General features: G+C 39.0%; 1 protein-coding gene across 7 annotated transcripts in view; it reads right to left on the bottom strand.

Moving 5' to 3' along the window:
* Nucleotides 1–1,153: 1,153 nt before the first annotated feature.
* zfpm1 (zinc finger protein, FOG family member 1) overlaps nt 1,154–18,735 on the bottom strand; it is a 202,534-nt gene continuing 184,952 nt past the window's right edge. For 5 of the 7 annotated variants that reach the window (XM_067998013.1, XM_067998015.1, XM_067998014.1 and 2 more), the window contains 4 exons: nt 17,826–18,050; nt 14,068–14,163; nt 7,582–7,725; nt 1,154–6,421 (listed from right to left, as the gene is read on the bottom strand). In XM_067998013.1, coding sequence (XP_067854114.1) covers nt 3,924–6,421; nt 7,582–7,725; nt 14,068–14,163; nt 17,826–18,050 — 2,963 coding nt within the window. In that variant the 3' untranslated portion in view covers nt 1,154–3,923. The remainder of the gene's footprint in view (nt 6,422–7,581; nt 7,726–14,067; nt 14,164–17,825; nt 18,051–18,735) is intronic. The other 2 variants (XM_067998017.1, XM_067998018.1) reach the window with 2 other exon arrangements.

The following is an 18,735-nucleotide window of genomic DNA, read 5'->3' as shown; positions in this document are numbered from 1 at the left end:
TATTAGTTAGCAGTAATTTATATCTAGAACTACGAGAATCACTTGAAGGCTATTATTAATTAGCTGATGGATTAGTTTGATTTTAAATTAATTTGCAATTAATTACTCTAATTATTTATGTATAGCAGATACTTATTTAATGCAAATTGGATCCCTTTAATGTTGGGTTTCTTCTACTTAGTTTATTTTGTCCCCTTTGATCTATTTAGCCACTTGGGTCTATTTGTTTACCTAAAGGATATTATGCTCTTAATACTTAGGTTAAATGTTAAATTAAAAACTTAGCTCTAATTGCTCAGGTCCGCCGCTCCTCATTCTGTGCTGACTATGACGTCGCTTTGAGTTTTTCCCTCTGTCTGGTATCTGCCGCTCTGGGTCTCCCGATACGCTTTGCTGCTGCAGGCTCTCGCGTGCTGTTTAAATATGTCCCTCTGGGTTTCCCAATATGCTCTGCTGCTGCTAGCTCTCGCTCGCTGTTTAAATGTGCCCCTCTGGTTCTCCAGATATGCTCTGCTGCTGCTAGCTCTCGTGCACTGTTTAAATGTTCAATATGTTGATCAGTTATCCATCCTTTTCTCCACATCAGGAAACTTTAAAGCTCACCAATACTTCAACACCCACTGACATTTCCGTCGTACACACATTGTCAGATACACTGTCTTATTAATGTTGTAAATAACTTTTAAAAAATGTGGATCCATTGGCGGAAACTGGCTTCTATTCAGAACTCTGCTTAAAACACGATATTTTAAAAATCACCCTTGCCCCATAAAAAAGATCCTACTGAACTTCCTTGTCTACATAGTGCCCTTTTTCAATGACTCTATGTGAAACCAACTCCATGCTCAGTTTCTAGGAGATACAAGTATTGTGAATCAATTCAAAGCAGTATTACATTGTCATTTCCTCCTTGCCAAAGCACATCATCATAAACAAATGCATCCAATCCAATAGGTGAATAAAATATAACAGACAAAACAGAGGGCTTACCACTGATGTTGGTCCATGGAAAAGCCCAGCATCACTGACATGATGCACCCGCTGTCGTTCTGTCTCTTAGTGGAAAAATGGAATTATTTTCATCTTAAGATATGCACTGATTCAGAGACAAACACACGACACAAAAGGACTCACACAGACGAGAGAGGCATAGTAGTGCTTCAGATGTCCCACAGGACAATTTATTAGCATGCATAGCTCAAACTAGTGTGTAGTGGGTCAATTCCCAATTGGAAATTGAGAATGACATTCACTTTAACAGTATGATCAGTCTCAGACATGGTTAAATCACTGAAGGCAGCTTTCAACTGAGAGTTGAAAGTTATTGGTCACTATAGTAGGCAAATTCAGAGAGGTATAAAAGTGCTGAATTGAAACATAAATATTCTGTAAATAGCTTCTAAACTACATCATTCAGCAGAATTTATACAATACAGTGCAAAAAGTGTAAAAATGGATTTATTAAACTGAACATCCATTAGCACTGCTTTGTAGAGAGAGACTTATGTCAAGATTAATTCCACAGATTATCATAGTAAACACTGCTCTACAATATAAATAAATTAACAGCACCTTCTGGAAAAGTAAAAAAATCTTGTATTTCATAAAGTCGTAGAAAGACACACGTGCAACCAAAGCATAGCTTTTCCAATTACATAGGAACAATCATGCAAACAACAAGAGTTTCAGAGACCATATACCTTTTGTTTGATCCGACTTCATTTAAATGTCATTGCTTTCATAAATCTTTATAAAATATTTGCAGTCTACAAACTGTATAGTTACCATATGTGTTTTATTGAACTTAGTGATGTAACAATCTTCTGAACGAATAAAGTCTGAATGATGTTTAAAAATATACCACAATATACCTCCAAAAAGACTACCAAGGCATTTTAGGTAACAGTCTACAAATGTAATATTTGGTCAGTAACATGTTTTGACCAACAAGAGAGAAAGTATATCTGCCTGGGAGTACAGCAGATGCTTGCTCCGAACCACTGTATTTTTGGTCCAAGTGCCACTGTTGCCTGTCATTTTTCAGCAATAGAGGAGAAATCAGTTTGTTTAGTTCCAAACAGGGCATGACACTCCTTTGGGGTGGGGGGGGGGGGGGGGGGGTGGAAAAAGAGGTAAAGAGAGAAATTAAGCTTAAGAGCTAACACTGGCACAGGTGCCGAATAGCCTCCTTGCATGCTATAATTTCTATGACGTTTAATCCAATTGAATGGGCCCAGTCAGATTGCCGGCCATCTCTTCCTTTATCCATCCTGCTTTCCTCCCACCCAAATTTAAAAATGTTAAGACATTTTTAACCCACACGATTGCCACTGAACAAAGTAACTTGTTCCTCTCTTCTAACATTACACCCTCTAGGTGAGCAACATAAAACACAATAATGATCAACAGTTATTTTATGAAAAACACCATGTTGATAAAGATTAGGAATCATTTACATTTAAGCACCAAAACACCATTCCGTTCATTGAGCACACTTAATGTGCATTACAGCAATAAGCTTTGTCTACAAAATAATAATATAGAGGAAAGGCAATCATTCCCAGGGATGCATTGGACCTACAGATCTTGTACAATGAGACAGTTCAAAATAAATTCTTTCATATTACTCATCGAACTTTACTAGTTAATTTGAGTCCTGGTTTTGGTAAACTAAGCTCTAAAATAAAAAATGCTGTTCAGTCAGCACATTTTTGCATTAGCGCTGGCTTTGCACGTAAGCCCTGATAATAAATACAACACTAATAAATAAAAATTAGAGACATTACTATAGTTGAATTGAATGCACTGAAATGAAGGCTGACAGGATTAGCATGCACTAACTAAACAATTAGCAAGACTATCACTAAATCACTAAACGACTCTGCTCCCTAGTGATCACTTCTCAATATTTCAGTAGTATTCAACTATCAGTATTTGTGTGACAAAAATCACTAGAAAACATGTTACTGTTTCAATGTTTTCTTTGGAATCATTTCCAATATTTCTGACTTGAGTTATAAATACTGAATTTGTAAGACTAAGTTCTGCCCACTCTGCCAATTGGAGCCTGCCCTAGAATTAAACTACCTCCAGAAGGTGAAAAACAGGTTTGAAATTCATGGTGGGTTGGCTATTTTTAATGGCATTGGGACTTCCTGACGATTGAAAACACTGACAAAGTTATATTCCATTAATAATTTCCTTCAGAAGAGGGAAGTTTAACCAAGACATACGAGGTTACAGAGGATTGAATATGAATTTCTTCAATGAACAAATTTGTCAGATACTTCAACTTTAACAAATCTAAACATTTCCTTCCTAGTTTCAAAATCTGCAAGCTATTCCCCCAAGTAGAAGGCAAATGTAGGTGCCAGATTGTCAAAAGTGATGTAAGTACGATACTTGTTTTGTTATAAACTCACCCAAAGGTTGCATATGGAATATTCTGAAAATGTTTAAGAAAACTTACTTATAATTAAATTGGTTTGGAAGATTATTATAAAAATATTTTAAGTTATGCAGCTAGTAAACATACCGATTAGCTCTTTCACATGGTTTCTTCAAAAGGAGCACATTAAACCAGGCATGTAAACAGAACCAAAAGATTTCATTTCTATGTATCATTCATTGCTTCAACTGAGAAAGTACAATCCTATAATGTACTTCATCAGCTGAGCATATGAGGTCAAAAATGAATCCAATTTAAGGACATAGTTTGAAAAAAAAGTCACTTCATCCTGGGACATTTCAAACAACTTACTAAGATTGGAATGTGGTTAACATTTTAACACCAGAAACCAATGTTGTGTTTTCATGATTGCTTCTAAACTGTATAGCAAGATGCACAAAGATATTGAGGTGTTAAGTAATTTGTGCCAAACATCAGAGCAAACATTCAGGATACAGTTTGCAGATGCATGAACTTATTTAACATGTTCTGCAGTATGAGAAGAACAGTAATACTTCTTATGAGCTATAAAAGTTGAAAGACTACTGAACTTGATGTTGCACAAGCGACAGTATCTGTGGTTTCCATTCTGCACAGGGCTTGGGACTGACATGGCTGTCTGAACAGATTTGTCAACATTGATGGGTGGGCTGAGAGATTTGAAGCCTGAATCTCTGGGGCTGTCAGGCACTGGTGAGATTTTCAGAGCAACATTAGGGGAGGATGTCAGTAAAGGTTTAGGTGAGATGTTCTGCAAAGGACTTTCAAATGAAGACTGGGAAGAGACAGATTCTCTTTGATCTTTGGCATTTGGGATATTCTTCTGTATTTGAGCACCTGACTTGAGAGATGGGGCAGGAACTCTTGAATTCTGAGGACTGCTTTTGGAAATACTGTTTGTCATGAGTTTATCTTGTGATGCAATATCCTGCATTATACCTTCTGTTGTGTTCCCAGTTGAAAGCTGCTTGGTCAACAGCAAATCATGAGCATTCTTAAAATGCTCAATAAGGTCTCCTTCAATTGGTCCATTAAGTGGACAATAGGGACAGATGACTGAATGAGCACGCTGAGGTGCTGAGAGGGTCTTAACATGGGGGGACAACTGAGGCCCATCCTGCAAAACATCTGGACTGCAGTGGTATATTCCTGGAGAGTTGCTTGGAGTAATGCAAGCATGTACCAAGCTTGGACTTTCTGGAATACATTTAGTGCTTATATCTTTTTTCTTCAATTCCTCTGCTTGTATGTGAGGGTCTGCAATTTCCATCCTATTTTTCTTAGCTTTTATTGAAGCAGAAGCCTGCATCTTTACTCTGGCAAGATGCTCCATCTTACTGTGCTGAAGAGCAGTAGTAGAGCAGTAATACTTTTTATGAGTAAGATAGTTTTCTACACTGTTAAAACTAATTTTGCAGGAGGTACATTCATGATAGTCTGTTGAAAAATGTGAGGCTGGAAGCAAAGGGGCAGCATGGATCAATGGTTCTTCCTGAATACGAGGCTTTTTGCTAAGATCAATTGGTCCATCAACATCTGAACTTGAACTTGGTGATGAAGTTGCACTGGATTGAGTTGTTAACATGTAACCTGTTGACAGGGAAAGAGAATCAGTTGACCTTGAAGAAAGTGAGAGAGTCTCTTGCTTTACTTTCAAAGCTTCTACATTGTTAGGTAGCGCACCACTTTGAAGGAGGGTAGCTGAAGGACTATGAACAGACACTTCACTTGGGGAAGGTGATGGAAGAGGCTGATGGCCAGTACCATGAATCTCAAACAGCTTTTTACGTTTACGTGTACGTACAGTTTGCTGAAGGAATACCACTTTCCCACCATTTGGCTTCCGAAGAGGGGGGTCATGTCTTGAAGCACAATATAAACGTTTGTGTACAACAAGGGTCTCATGTCGGGTAAACCTTATATTGCAGGCTTCACAAACAGTTTTTGTAGGGTCATCATCAAAATCTTCAACAGAGTTACTTGGACTCCGGCTGCCTTCACTAACCCTACTATGGCTTTCCCCTTCAGATGAGGTATCCTTCATGGCACTGTCCTCAGTTTTGATTTCTGGCAGTTTACTCTCTACATTTGGTGTCCGTAGCTCTCTTTCAGAGTCAGTATGTGAGGAAGAAGCATGCTGATTTTCTGCTACAGAAGCTGGACTATGAGATGCTTGTTCAGTTCTGTTTGTGGGTGCAGAATCCTTCACAGTCTCAACAACGGTAGGATGGTCTGGCTGCTGATGCCTGCTGGAACAATAGAGTCGTTTATGTGCCAAGTAGTTGTTGATATTATTGAATGTAATGTCGCACTCATAGCACGTTGCTCCTTTTTGAATGGGTGCTCCTGCATAAAGAAGTGGATAGTTGTTGACCCCTTGCTTCAGTCTGCTGTGGACTAGCTCAGACATTTTGGCTAAAATTTCTGAAGCTTGCGGAAATGTGGAAGTTTCATGACTGAACATATATGGTATTAGAACGGTTCCTTCGGACACAATTGAACCAGTCCCATAATGTACTGGGCTTGAGGCTGGTGTTGGGCTTGAATGCTCAGACTTCACTTTTACTATATGGGTGCTCCTTGGGGACGAAACATTGGAGGAACGGTCAGGAGTGGGATTTGTCTGACCCTCCTCCATAGTCCTATCACCTTCACTTTCAGATTGTGAATTGAGAGGTTCCTCTTTGACTTTCACCACTATATTAAGTTCCTCAGGAACCTCTCTACTTAAAGCTGGAAATCCCCCGTCACCCTTGTCCTTTGTTTCCTCCATATTGGGCTGTGACTCATTGCCTTGGTGAATCTCCATGTGCTTGGTTAGCTCAGCAGTATTTCTTAGCTTCTCATGGCACTGATTGCACTGAAAGGTATCTTGTACAACATGCAATGAACCATGTTGCTGCAAGTTTGATTCAGAGTCCCCAATGTACTCACACTGGTTACACTTCAGACTCGGATTTCCAACTTTCACACCTGTGATGAACAGATTAAAAAAAAATCAGAAATATTAGAAATAAAAGTTGAGTAAATCTAGCATTATTTTCAGTTTGTTTAGTCTATTACACAGCATTTCTCAGCGTCATTAATTCTATACAGCTGACACCATGGGGTAAACTTTAACTTTCAGCCAGGGTTGGGGGGGGGGGCGGGGGTGGGGGGATGATTTCCGGGTGCGAAACCCGGAAGCGCAAGTGGGCGGGTCGCAATCGGCCCATCAATTGCACTTCCGGGTTTCACGCGCGGCAGCCAGCCTGATTGACAGGCTGTCTGGCTGTCGGGCAGGAAGGCCCGCTGCAGCAGGCGGGGATCAGAGTGAGGGAGGGAGAGAGATCATAGGCCGGGGAGAAGATCGGGAGGCTGAGAAGAAAATCAGAGGTCATGCGAAGAGCCGGAGGTAGGTGAGGATCCACCATGATGGTGCGGGGGGAGGTCCACCATAGGGAGGGGCGGCTGATCGTGGGGGTCCAGGTGAGCTTATTGGGCCTGAATGAAGCACTCCTGCTCCTCCAGCCCCAAAGCAGTGCAATAAAGGCACTCGCCTCATAGATCCAGTCTTTCCCGCCTTCTTTCACCTGACGTGAATCGGAAGCGATGGGAAACCCGAACGGGGAAGGTTAAATTAGTTTTATTGTTCCAATACACAAAATATTAAGAACCTCAAGTATCTCAATGAGTTACATTACCCTTTTATGTATCGGCCCACCTGCTTTAAATGAGGACAGGACATCCTGGTGTCTGTTCTCCACGGCAGATAAACCTGCCTGGGTTAAACCCAGAAGCAGGCATGTTGTAGCCGGGATGCGGTCCCGCTCTGAAATCGAAGTATTTTTACTCCCCACCCGCCCCCAACCCACCCGTTCTTGGGAGTTAAAATTTACCCCATATACTGGGACTGGGATTGCTTCTAAAACTGTTTGGTATCATTTGCCTCATAGGTAACAAATTGTAAAACCCTCTGAAGACTGATATGAATATTTTGCATCAATTTTTTTAAACTTGTTTTACAAAAATATCATTTAATAGGTAATGCCGTGAATAAGGAACAGACCTACTATCATGCAAGCTTTTCCCATTTCAAGCTAACCCGAAAATTACAGTATGTAGGATGTTTCTAGAATGCATTTCTTGCTTACCTGTTAAAGGAAGGGCAGGTAGGCCTGTACCTGGGGAGTACGAGTCACCCTTTGAACCTGGCTGGCAGACCATATGATTGGTAACCAGATGACTGTACAGGATATCTCTTGTGGTAGAGGCAAATCCACAGCCATGACAAACACCTAAGGCAAACCACACCACATCAGTCTTAGAGGTATGTCCTTTTAAATCCACACCTCCTCTCTCAATTTTAGAAATAAGATACAAGCTATATATTCTTGCCGCACTCTAACATTTTACAACTAATACATCCCTTGCTCAAAAATTAAATTTACTCATCTTTTTCCATAGACAATTTCATAGGAGCACAAGTAGGCCATTCAGCCTCCAGAGCCTGTTTGATCATTCAATTAGATCATGGCTGATCTGTACCTCATCTTTGGGACCACCACTTGTCATATCCCGCCAATCAGAGAACATTCCCTTCATTGCTACTCTCTGTCTCCTACCTCCTACCCAATTACTTACCCATATCACAAGGTTACTTCCAATTCCATGTGCTTTCATTTTTGAAAATATCTTGTAAATACCTTACCAAATGCCTTCTGGGTCCATATAAACAACATCCATAGACACTTCCCTATCCACCATGCTAGTGACCTCCTCAAAAAATTCAACTAGATTAGTTACTTTCTTGTACAACACTGATGGAACAGACCACAGCTTGCAATGCTGATTTTGGCAATGGCTTGTGTCATGCAGTCCAGTTCCCGGTCACAGTTTCGACTAATTTTAGTCTTTTGTGCCAAATAACTCATACAAAATCTAAAAGTTAGTTTAAAATATTATCGCCCAGCAAACTCAACCATAAAACTATGCAAAAAACGAGGAAGGGTCAGAGTGCAGGAAACTATCTACTGAATTTTGATGTCACTGATTTCGAGTCATTTGCAACAGTGTGCAACCACATGGTTAGAATTTAGCAGAAGAATTCTGGAGAAAATGTTAAGAACAGGACCTTGGAGAGTGGTAAGAAAATTCTTTAAGTAGGTGTGCTTACTGGAGCAAAATAGTTTGAAAAAAAATCTGCAAACGTTTAGCATATATGAACAAGGCAATTTTTATATTATCAGCAATAACAAAGGATGTCATAAACTACAGCTTCCAGTGTGTAGGCACATGTAGTTTATATGAAAACTCTCGAAGATAGACCAGGAATTTCCAGTAAAATAACTTAGCATTGCCACACATGTACATATTAACACATACGGGAATTGATTTCTCCAGGCAAATCTCCTAGGCAAGAAAGCCAAAAATGTGTATGATGACAAAAGCAGAATCAAATGCATCCCAATAACCTCCATTTTCTCTTCGATTCCAGGGATGAATTATAAATTTGTTCAGAAAGCACTGAAAGAATTGAATGCTATTATGTTGTTTTTTCCATTTCTAAAATCCTAGTTAAATTTGGATTTACAGGAAATCCTATCTAGAAGCTTCATTTCATCTTTAATGGTACACCTTCTCCACTCATCCTTATTGACCCAAGAGACTGAATTACAGACCCTCCTATGATTAAAGCGATGAAGTGTCACTTCAGTCCTTGGAGGCATTGTTTTACTGGTGAGTACATAGGAAAAGTAAGCAGGATGCCTCATGGAAGTGAAGTGTCTTTTAAATGCCCGATTGAGAACAAAAAGCCATCACATCCATGACAAATGGATTTGAGTATCACACATTACTGGGTCAGGAATCTACTGGATTATGGCAAGAGACAGATTACTTGTTACAATACCAATCTGTTCAAAAAAGTTTCTTTAAAGACGGTATTTATTCAGGGATCTTGGCATAATCGGGATTTAAAAACAATAAGATGCCTTTAAACTGGGAGGTGGTATTACAGTAATATTTCACTTTCAATTTGTGTTCATTGGAAAGAGTAGAGTAAACTGGAATCTACTCTCCAAAAATATTTAGCTTTAACATGACAACTTATTATTAACAATGTCATGTTAAAAATATGACACTTGGACAGTTAAGACAGGAATCAAGTCAAACACTTTGGCAGGTCGGAAACAAATGTATGTAACTGGATCTCTCCAGAAAGACATTTGTATTAACAGTAGTCATGATTTAAAGCCTTCAGACCAAAAGTAGATTGAGACCACACATTCAGCTGAGGGATTTCTGTAATGATGCCAGATTAAATAGCAAATTCAATGCAGTTTTCTCCTATGGACTCATTCAATTTCCGACTAGAATGGGAGGGGCAAAACAAAATTTATGTACAATCATTAAACAATAATCATCAATTAGAGACAAAAATCTTCCAGTGAGAGAGCTATCTTTTAAATTAGAATATATATTTTGGCATGTATAAACCATTACATTCATACAGTATATATATATAAAGAAAGGAATAAGAAACAAGATTAATATAAATATCAAACTGTTAGAATCACATTGCTGCATTTGACTATTATCAAACTGCTTTAATTACTTTTCAACTGCAGTGAGAACAATTTGATACATGTATATAAAGAGTAAACTTTTGCCAGGTTCAGGGGTGAGGCGCCATGAAAAGTATACAGTTTAAACTTACTGAATGAAATTGGGACCTTCAATTTATTTTGAAACTTTGTTTTTTTAGAAACTATTTCCATAGGATTTAACTCTAAGAAAACCAATTGCAGTAATCAAATACAGTATCTTTTTCAGTTCTTGAACACAATTGATTCCAATCAAAGGGTGTTTGAAACTAATATATAGCATTAGCCAGGTAAGGAATTTTCCAGTCTCTGATGCTTCCTGACTTGGAACGATAATTAGAAAAAGCACAGAGCCTCACTGGAAGCTATGGAGCTGTTCAACTGTGGACATCCCTGGGGGTGTAGCTTTGTGGGACATATCTTTAGCTCCACAGAGCTAGATTACAAAAAGGAATACTAGTTGTTTCGGTTTTTCGTTCTTTCAGGCTTTCTTTTTCAGTCTTCCAATTACTTTTTGCCTTCCCATCCCCGACACGTACGGAGTGTCTTAGTTTAGTGCACTCAATATCTCTTATACCTGCATATATTGTACACTGAACTTATGTCAGCAGTGGCTCAGTGGTAGCACTCTTGCCTCAGAGTCAGAAGGTTGGGGGTTCAAATCCCACTCCAGAGACTGGAGAACAAAATGTAAGCTGACACTCCAGTGCAGAACTGAGGGAGTGCTGCACTGTTGGAGGTGCTGTCTTTCAGATGAGATGTTAAACCAGGGCGCTGTCTGCCCTCTCAGGTGGATGTAAAAGATCCCATGGTACTATTCGAAGAAGAGGAGGGGGGTTATCCCAGGTGTCCTGGCCAATATGTATCCATCAATCAACATCACTAAAACAGATCATCTGGTCACTTATCTCATTGCTGTTTGTGGGAGCTTGCTGTGCGCAAATTGGCTGCTCCATTTCCTACATTACAACAGTGACTGCACTTCAAAAGTACTTCATTGGTTGTAAGGTGCTTTGAGGTTTTGAGGTCTTGAGGTCATGAAGGCACTATATAAATGCAAGTTCTATCTGAATGAACTTGATGTACATAAGCATACACAAGGTGTCATTGACCACTCGGTTTGCCATCCCGTCCATGTGAGCTGATGGGAAAATAGAATGGCTGCTGACACTTGCACCTTCTTTTGGGTGCATCAAACACAGAATTTAAATCGCTGGGTCAAAATCCTGGATTTTCTCTCTACCCAACAGCACTGTGGAAGCACCTTCACCACACAGACTGCAGCAGTTCAAGAAGGCAGCTCACCAGCATCTTCTCAAGGGCAATAAATGCTGGCCTTGCCAGCGCCTTCCAATGAATGAACAGTCTAAATTTGATGCCACAAACCGTTTTAATCCTAAGAATGAAAGAGTTGCACTAATAGGTTTGAATGTGGAAATATAAAGAGCACCGCCCTCCACTAGAAAAGTCTCAAAGCTTAGGATCTATAAAAGAGAGGCACACAATCAGGCTGAAAACAGACCAAATATATTGGGCCAGAATTTACTGTCAAAATAATGGTGAGGCTAACGGTGCACAAATCGCACAGCAACTTCCAGCGAGGGCAGATGAGAGGTTAAACGCAAAAATCCTGAAGTTGCTGTCCAAGATGTGGCGTTAATTCTGTTAGCTTCGCGAAAATGGCATCTCGCTGTCTGACTTCCAATTCAAATGCATTGAACAGTGTGAAGTTCCTGTACTTGGATGGTAGATACGAACTAAACTCTCCACAGAAAGTTAGGGCTTGTCCATTTCAGTGTAAGTATCTTTTTTAATGGTGTGATAAGTCTTAATTAACCTCTCTGGCACTGGGTTAAAAAAGAATGGACGCCTCGGATACATCTAGAAAAAGTATATAGCACAGTTTTTAATCCCATTATTTCCCTTTTCCTTCAAGATATCTTACAAGCTAATGCTTCAAATATGTCAACTTAGCTCTGAGTCAGAAGATTGTGGGGCTAAAGACATGAGCCATATAATCTAGGCTGACATCTCAGTGCCATACCAAGGGAGTGTTAAAATTGGATAGCCATGTGGTGAAGGACAGAATACTAGAGCCAGGTCTATAGCTGCTTCCAAGCCTTTATTCACAGAGATTCTCTTTATTTATATATACACACACACACACACACACACCCCCTAGCTAAGCTCTCCTAAAAAAATACGAGAGTCCCCAATTGATACCCACCACCTGAATATAGTTAACACTAATTGATATAAATCATACAATTAACAGGAAGTGCTGTATTGTTGGAGGTGCCCCCTTGTGCACGAGACATGAAACCAAGGCCCTGTCTGCCCTCTCAGGTGGATGTAAAAGATTCCAAGGCACTACTCAAACAAAAGCAGGTGAGTTTTGTTAATCTCCTGACCAGCATTTATCCCCCAATCAACAGCTCCAAAAAAAATTAACTGGCCTTTTATCTCATTACTGTCTGTGGGACCTCGCCATGTGCTAATTAGCTGGTGTATTTGCCTAATAAAAAAAACTCAACAGTGACTACACTTTAAAATTAATAATGATGTGAAAGATGCAATATAACGAAGTTCTTTCATTCTTTATTTAATAATGTTGAATTGTCAGCTACTTGCTGCATAGGTGGGAGATGGGGATTAGTTAACTTTTCTGAGCTAAAATTATAAAAGTTTTGACACTTGCAGAAATTAAGAGATTGCGGGGGAAAAATGAATTGCTCGAAGGAACTATATCAATGTAACCGGTATAAGCATTTAGTTATTTGGTAAATTACTCAAAGTAGACATTAAGTGCAATTTTAAATTTAGGTGATGACTTAAAACTTCAATAAACACTTGTTTTGTTATACACTTCTACAATGAAAAAAAGTAAAGAACACATTCTAGATTATTAAAGCAGACATAATCTGAAGTGGGACATGAGAAATAGACTGTATTTAGTCGTTGCATCAAAGACCATTTTAAACTCCATATTTACTTTGGGCTGGTCTGAATCAGAATGTGACAGTAATCAAGATAGCCACAAAAGAGGTTTTTTGCTTCGATAGTCTGGTGACCAATGTAGTTCCCATTATACCTTTACTGTTACTGATTTACATCCCTGCATCCCGGTGCTTCTCAAGCATTACATTGTCTGAAAAAAATACGTTAAATGGCCTTCATTATTTTTCACTGATTCATGTCTTTTTTAATCAAACAAATGCAAAAATTACAGTGGAAGAAAAATACAAAAAGAAAAATTTGATTTCAGATGGAGATTTCATTTCTTTTCCAAAAGTAGAATTATGTTTTTCCAAAACAGAAATGTTCCAGATAGAGATATTCTAAACCATATAAAAAGAAATACCATTGGAATAATGAAAGCTTTCAAGAAAACTGGACAAGAGCCCACAATGTAAATAAGATTCTAACTTTGCCAATTTAGCCGAGTTCGGAGGTATAACTTGGGCCTGTGTGGAAGAACAAGCAATAAATAAATTACTTGTCTCTGAATCAGAATATTTGGGTTTTAATCTCAAGGCTGTCTTAAGATTTAAAGATGGCAGTCTCAGCCAGCTGAACTCTATTACTAGATAGAACATCACACATTTAAGAGTTTCCATCTTGAGCAGATGGAAAGCTACACATCGTCTAGAATACATAATCCGTTTTACACCTCCTACTGGATATTCGTGAAGGGGCACTGATGGATGACTAAGTACACATGGCCAGACCTAACCATTCTTCCGCCTTAGGATATGTGGTGGTCAGAAGTTTTAAAGAAGGGAAAAAGGTGCTTAAATTTTAACTAAGCATTTGAATTATTTAATGTGAACTTACTACTGCCCAGTTCATTACAACCCATTTATCAGATGAACTGAACAGTTTGGAAAAGATCTATGAATTAAACTGTCCCTTATATTTTGAAAATGAAGCATCACTGCACACAAGAACATGAGTGGAAGAAATACATTACACATGGGGAATCTACAAACTAAAAGTCCCTTGTGGATGGAATTTATGGGTTAAAAAGTAAATTACCATTCAGGGCGTCCGTGTGTACTTTCAGGTGTCGCTCACAGTTTGCCTTTGTTGTAAATGCTGACAGACAGATTAGACACACAAATGGCCTTTCACCTGAGCAATAAGAGAATACACATCAGTCTGAAAACCAAAGACAATGACTAAATTGAAAGGAATTGTTTTAAAGAAAAAAGTGAATGTGGAATGACTCAATATCCATCTCTATATTTTTGTTTATTGTACAGAAAAACTGCAAGGTAGGCATATAAGATCAGCCACAACTTGAATATTTATTCAGTACAAGCTGAATTGATGCAGCCTAAAGTAAACAGTGCAAATTAATTACACAGCAATTTAAATTATTTTCTTTTAAAAACTCCTTTCTTGTTCTGTGATGATGTAGGATGCTAATACTGTTGAACTTCATGAACATATTGCCCGCAATCCAACTTCACAATTGCATCAATTTGTAGCTGCTGCTTCTGGAATCTTTCCTCTAGTGCCCTTTTGCTTTCTCCATACCACATTTTCCTCTACTGTTACCATTTATTCTTTCTGCCTGCCGACCAGCTTGTCCCTGTTTTATTTTAAACCATTTTAATTGTTCTCTTGGATGCCAAGAAAAGGATTTCAATTCCATGAATAAAGATGCAAGCAAAAACCGAAACCCATTAAAACTGAATTCCATCATCAATGTATAACAAGGTACATTACTCCTGATTTTAGGTAAAAACCTGATCAAATACTTTTCAAGATCATAGAAAGTTATTGCATCCAGGCATGGAATGATATAGAAGTAACCCCCAAAGTTCTATGGAAGCACATGGAGCTAGAAAAAATGATTGTGGCTCAGGTAACATTTTTGTATCTAAAGTTTTCTTCATTCAGGCCTAGGATTCATGTTCCCAGCTCAAAATAAGGATTTACTAGCAGAAACTGACCATATGGTTTTAAGAAGAAAAATGGGGCTCCAACTCTTACCTCTCTTCCCCATCCCCATAAAAAAACACTTAATTTCTATCATTTATTTGCTGCAGAAGCGAGATATGCATAAAACATTCCGAGAGTAGTGAAGGTGGTAGTTCTAGAAATCATTTAGAAAGCAGCTGTGTTCAGAACTCCACACAAAGACAAAAAAAAATCAACATATTAAGGCAAAATCTATTCTATGCCTTGTTTTCTTTTTCATTGTGCAAGCATAATAAGCAGTTTATTCTGGAAAGCTCTAACCTCATACTAGCTTTGAAAAACTGCTTGAGAAGCTGGTTTCATTTGGTCTGAGATTAAAGAATATATATTACCACAATACCACGTATTGCCATAATACAGAATTTTGATACGGTCTACGTGGATTATAGGCATGAACTCTGCGTTACATCGTATTGGTGTTCCAACACACTAACATCAAACTCCCATCTGAAAGTGGAGACCAAGTAAGCAGGTGAGGAGCACAGTGATTTTTTTTTTAAAAAAAGGTCCAAAAAACCTACATTACCAATTCCATGATCAAGACACTCAAAACTTAAAGAATTTTCTTTTAAGATGGAGCAATTTTAGATGAGGTAAGGAGGTTCAGGAACTTTATGGTGAATAAAGGACTCGCCCATTGTCAAGAATACTGGACTGTGCCATTTTTTTTCCATTGGCACATTTCTTACAAATACCTCCATTAGAGGTGTTTGACTATACATGGGATTGGCAAAACAGCGCTTATTGAGTAGCAACCAATTTGTGTCTTAATTTTTAAGACCACTTCTAAAATCAAATCAAAATGTGCTGTAAGGCATTTGTTGGGTGAATAATATCAAACCATTATGAGGTTTTGAAAGCACATTGTAAATTTCAGGTCAAATTATACAAAGTTACGACTGCTATGCTAGAGTTTTCAACTTTCCCTGGTGAAATTTTCCTCCCTTTACTTCTGTATAAATATTGACTGGGCAATTATAGCCCCATCATTCTCACATCAGTACCAGGTAAAATGATGGAATTGATTATCAGGAGTAAATTTGATTACACATTTTATAATAACTTAGCGAACACAGGTTCACAAAGTCCTTGACTTTTTTGAGGAGGTAATATCAATTGGACGGAGGGAGGCCCTATGATGTGATATACTTAGAATTTGACAAATATCTTCATGAAAAAATAACAAACGTACATTTATATAGCACCTTTCACAACCTTAGGATGTCCCAAAGTGATACACAGGTAATGAAATGCTTTTTGAAGTGTAGTCACTGTTATAATGTAGGGAAACGTGGCAGCTAATTTGCGCACAGCAAGGTCACACAAACAACAAGATAAATGACCAGATAATCTGTTTTCGTGATGTTGATTGAGGGACAAATGTTGGCCAAGACACCAGGAAAACTACCCTGTTCTACTTTGAATATTGGCATGGGAGGCTCATCGATTTAATATCTCATTCAAAAGATGGCACCTTTAACAGGGCTGCATTCCCTCACTGCTCCACTGAACTATCAACTTAGACTATGTGCTCAAGTCTGCCTCAGAGACGAGAGTGCTATGAGTGAGCCAAAGCCGACACCAGCAGAAAGGCTGCTGATTAAGGTTAAAGTGGAGGGGATTCAAGGTTAAGAATATATAAGGAATTAGCTGAAAGGTACAAAGCAGTAGGCACTTACTAGGGGAGTGCTATCATAGCAGGGAAGTGTAAATTGGGATCAGTTTTGGTATCCCTACTGCTTTTAATTTAAACATTCTTGGATTCAGAAATTCTTTTACGAGATGATGACAAAACTGCACCCATTGTTTCAAACATTACGAAATGTTTAGCTACATATTAGTAACAATTGCAAATTTCAGATTTTATAATTTGAACTTAGAAAAAATCCATTTGTATTGTATTTAAAGAGCGATATACAGATATTTTGTCAATATGAGAGCAGAAGAAAATGTTAAAAAAGTAAAAATTTGTTTAAAAAAAATCCATGCTAACTAACCTCAATCCCAGTCACATTTTAGATAATGAATCCAAAATAAGCACAAACCTAATTTAATATCCAACGTATAAATGATATGCATCAACTCAACCTTTTCAGGAATTCATCATAACCCAACGCGCGGATTACTATCTTGTTAGAGTTATTAGGTATTCAGAATATGACTGCCAATCTCTTATCTTTGTGGTATGTATTTTCATTGTTGTTGGCATGTCGTGGAATACAACTGTATTTTCAGTGGCCATAATACCACTAATGGGCCACCAGAGCCAGAACCTCAAAGTATTAGTTCTGGAAAACAGGCTGATATTACCAGATTTTGAATATGCTATAACTATGTGCATAAACAAACTTGTATTTGGAATTTTGAATTGCTGCTGTTTGTCAGTCTTTATTAGGATGGTTTAAGGCTGGCTGCACAAACACTTTCTAGTGTGCACTAAAGATACCATTGGCAGATTCCATTCCCTGGTGCAAACAAACTTTGTCTTGCTGAATCTGTACTTACTGCCATTTTTAAATTGCTTTTATTTGGCAGACTGCAGGTTGCAGAATTGCACTATTACTGATTTCAAATTAACAATACCAACGTAAAGCACACAGCTCCTTCAAGTGACATACTGGGGCAATAATGTTTTGATTTAATTAATATTCACTACTGTCTCACAGTGTGAAGTCTCCATGTCATTTCTTTTATAATCAAATTATGTCTGCAATCTGTCTCCCTACCACCTCAGTCCACTCCCAGAACTATTTCAAACTGAAACCTGCCATAAGAATTAATTTATCCATAGATGTAAGGTTTCTTACCACTGTGACTACGCACGTGAATCTCCAGTGAACTGGCACTGGGACAGCTTTTGTTGCATTGTGGGAAGGGACAGATGCGCTCATGTGGTGAAGGCTCCTTGAGTTTTTCCTCTGTAGGAGTGGATGTGGATTTCTGCCGGCTGGCACAGTAATACATCAGGTGAGCTTGCAGGTTTCTTTCACTACGATACCAAATCCCACAAGATTTACAAGGAAAGATGTCCTCTGGAACAATCAAATTTAAAATAAATATTCAGAGAAAGCATGAACAACTCAACTTAGATAAGTAACCAAATTTGTTTTTGATTTTTTTTTATTCGTTCACGGGATGTGGGCGTCGCTGGTGAGGCCGGCATTTATTGCCCATCCCTAATTGCCCTCGAGAAGGTGGTGGTGAGCCGCCTTCTTGAACCGCTGCAGTCCGTGTGGTGACGGTTCTCCCACAGTGCTGTTAGGAAGGGAGTTCCAGGATTTTGACCCAGCGACAATGAAGGAACGGCGATATATTTCCAAGTCGGGATGGTGTGTGACTTGGAGGGGAACGTGCAGGTGGTGTTGTTCCCATGCGCCTGCTGCCCTTGTCCTTCGAGGTGGTAGAGGTCGCGGATATGGGAGGTGCTGTCGAAGAAGCCTTGGCGAGTTGCTGCAGTGCATCCTGTGGATGGTGCACACTGCAGCCACTGTGCGCCGGTGGTGAAGGGAGTGAATGTTTAGGGTGGTGGATGGGGTGCCAATCAAGCGGGCTGCTTTATCTTGGATGATGTCGAGCTTCTTGAGTGTTGTTGGAGCTGCACTCATCCAGGCAAGTGGAGAGTATTCCATCACACTCCTGACTTGTGCCTTGTAGATGGTGGAAAGGCTTTGGGGAGTCAGGAGGTGAGTCACTCACTGCAGAATACGCAGCCTCTGA

Source organism: Heptranchias perlo, chromosome 16 (assembly GCF_035084215.1).
Source record: "Heptranchias perlo isolate sHepPer1 chromosome 16, sHepPer1.hap1, whole genome shotgun sequence".
NCBI lineage: Eukaryota > Metazoa > Chordata > Chondrichthyes > Hexanchiformes > Hexanchidae > Heptranchias > Heptranchias perlo.
The sequence above is the reverse complement of the archived record's forward strand: the minus strand, read 5'-3'. Positions and strand labels throughout refer to the sequence as shown.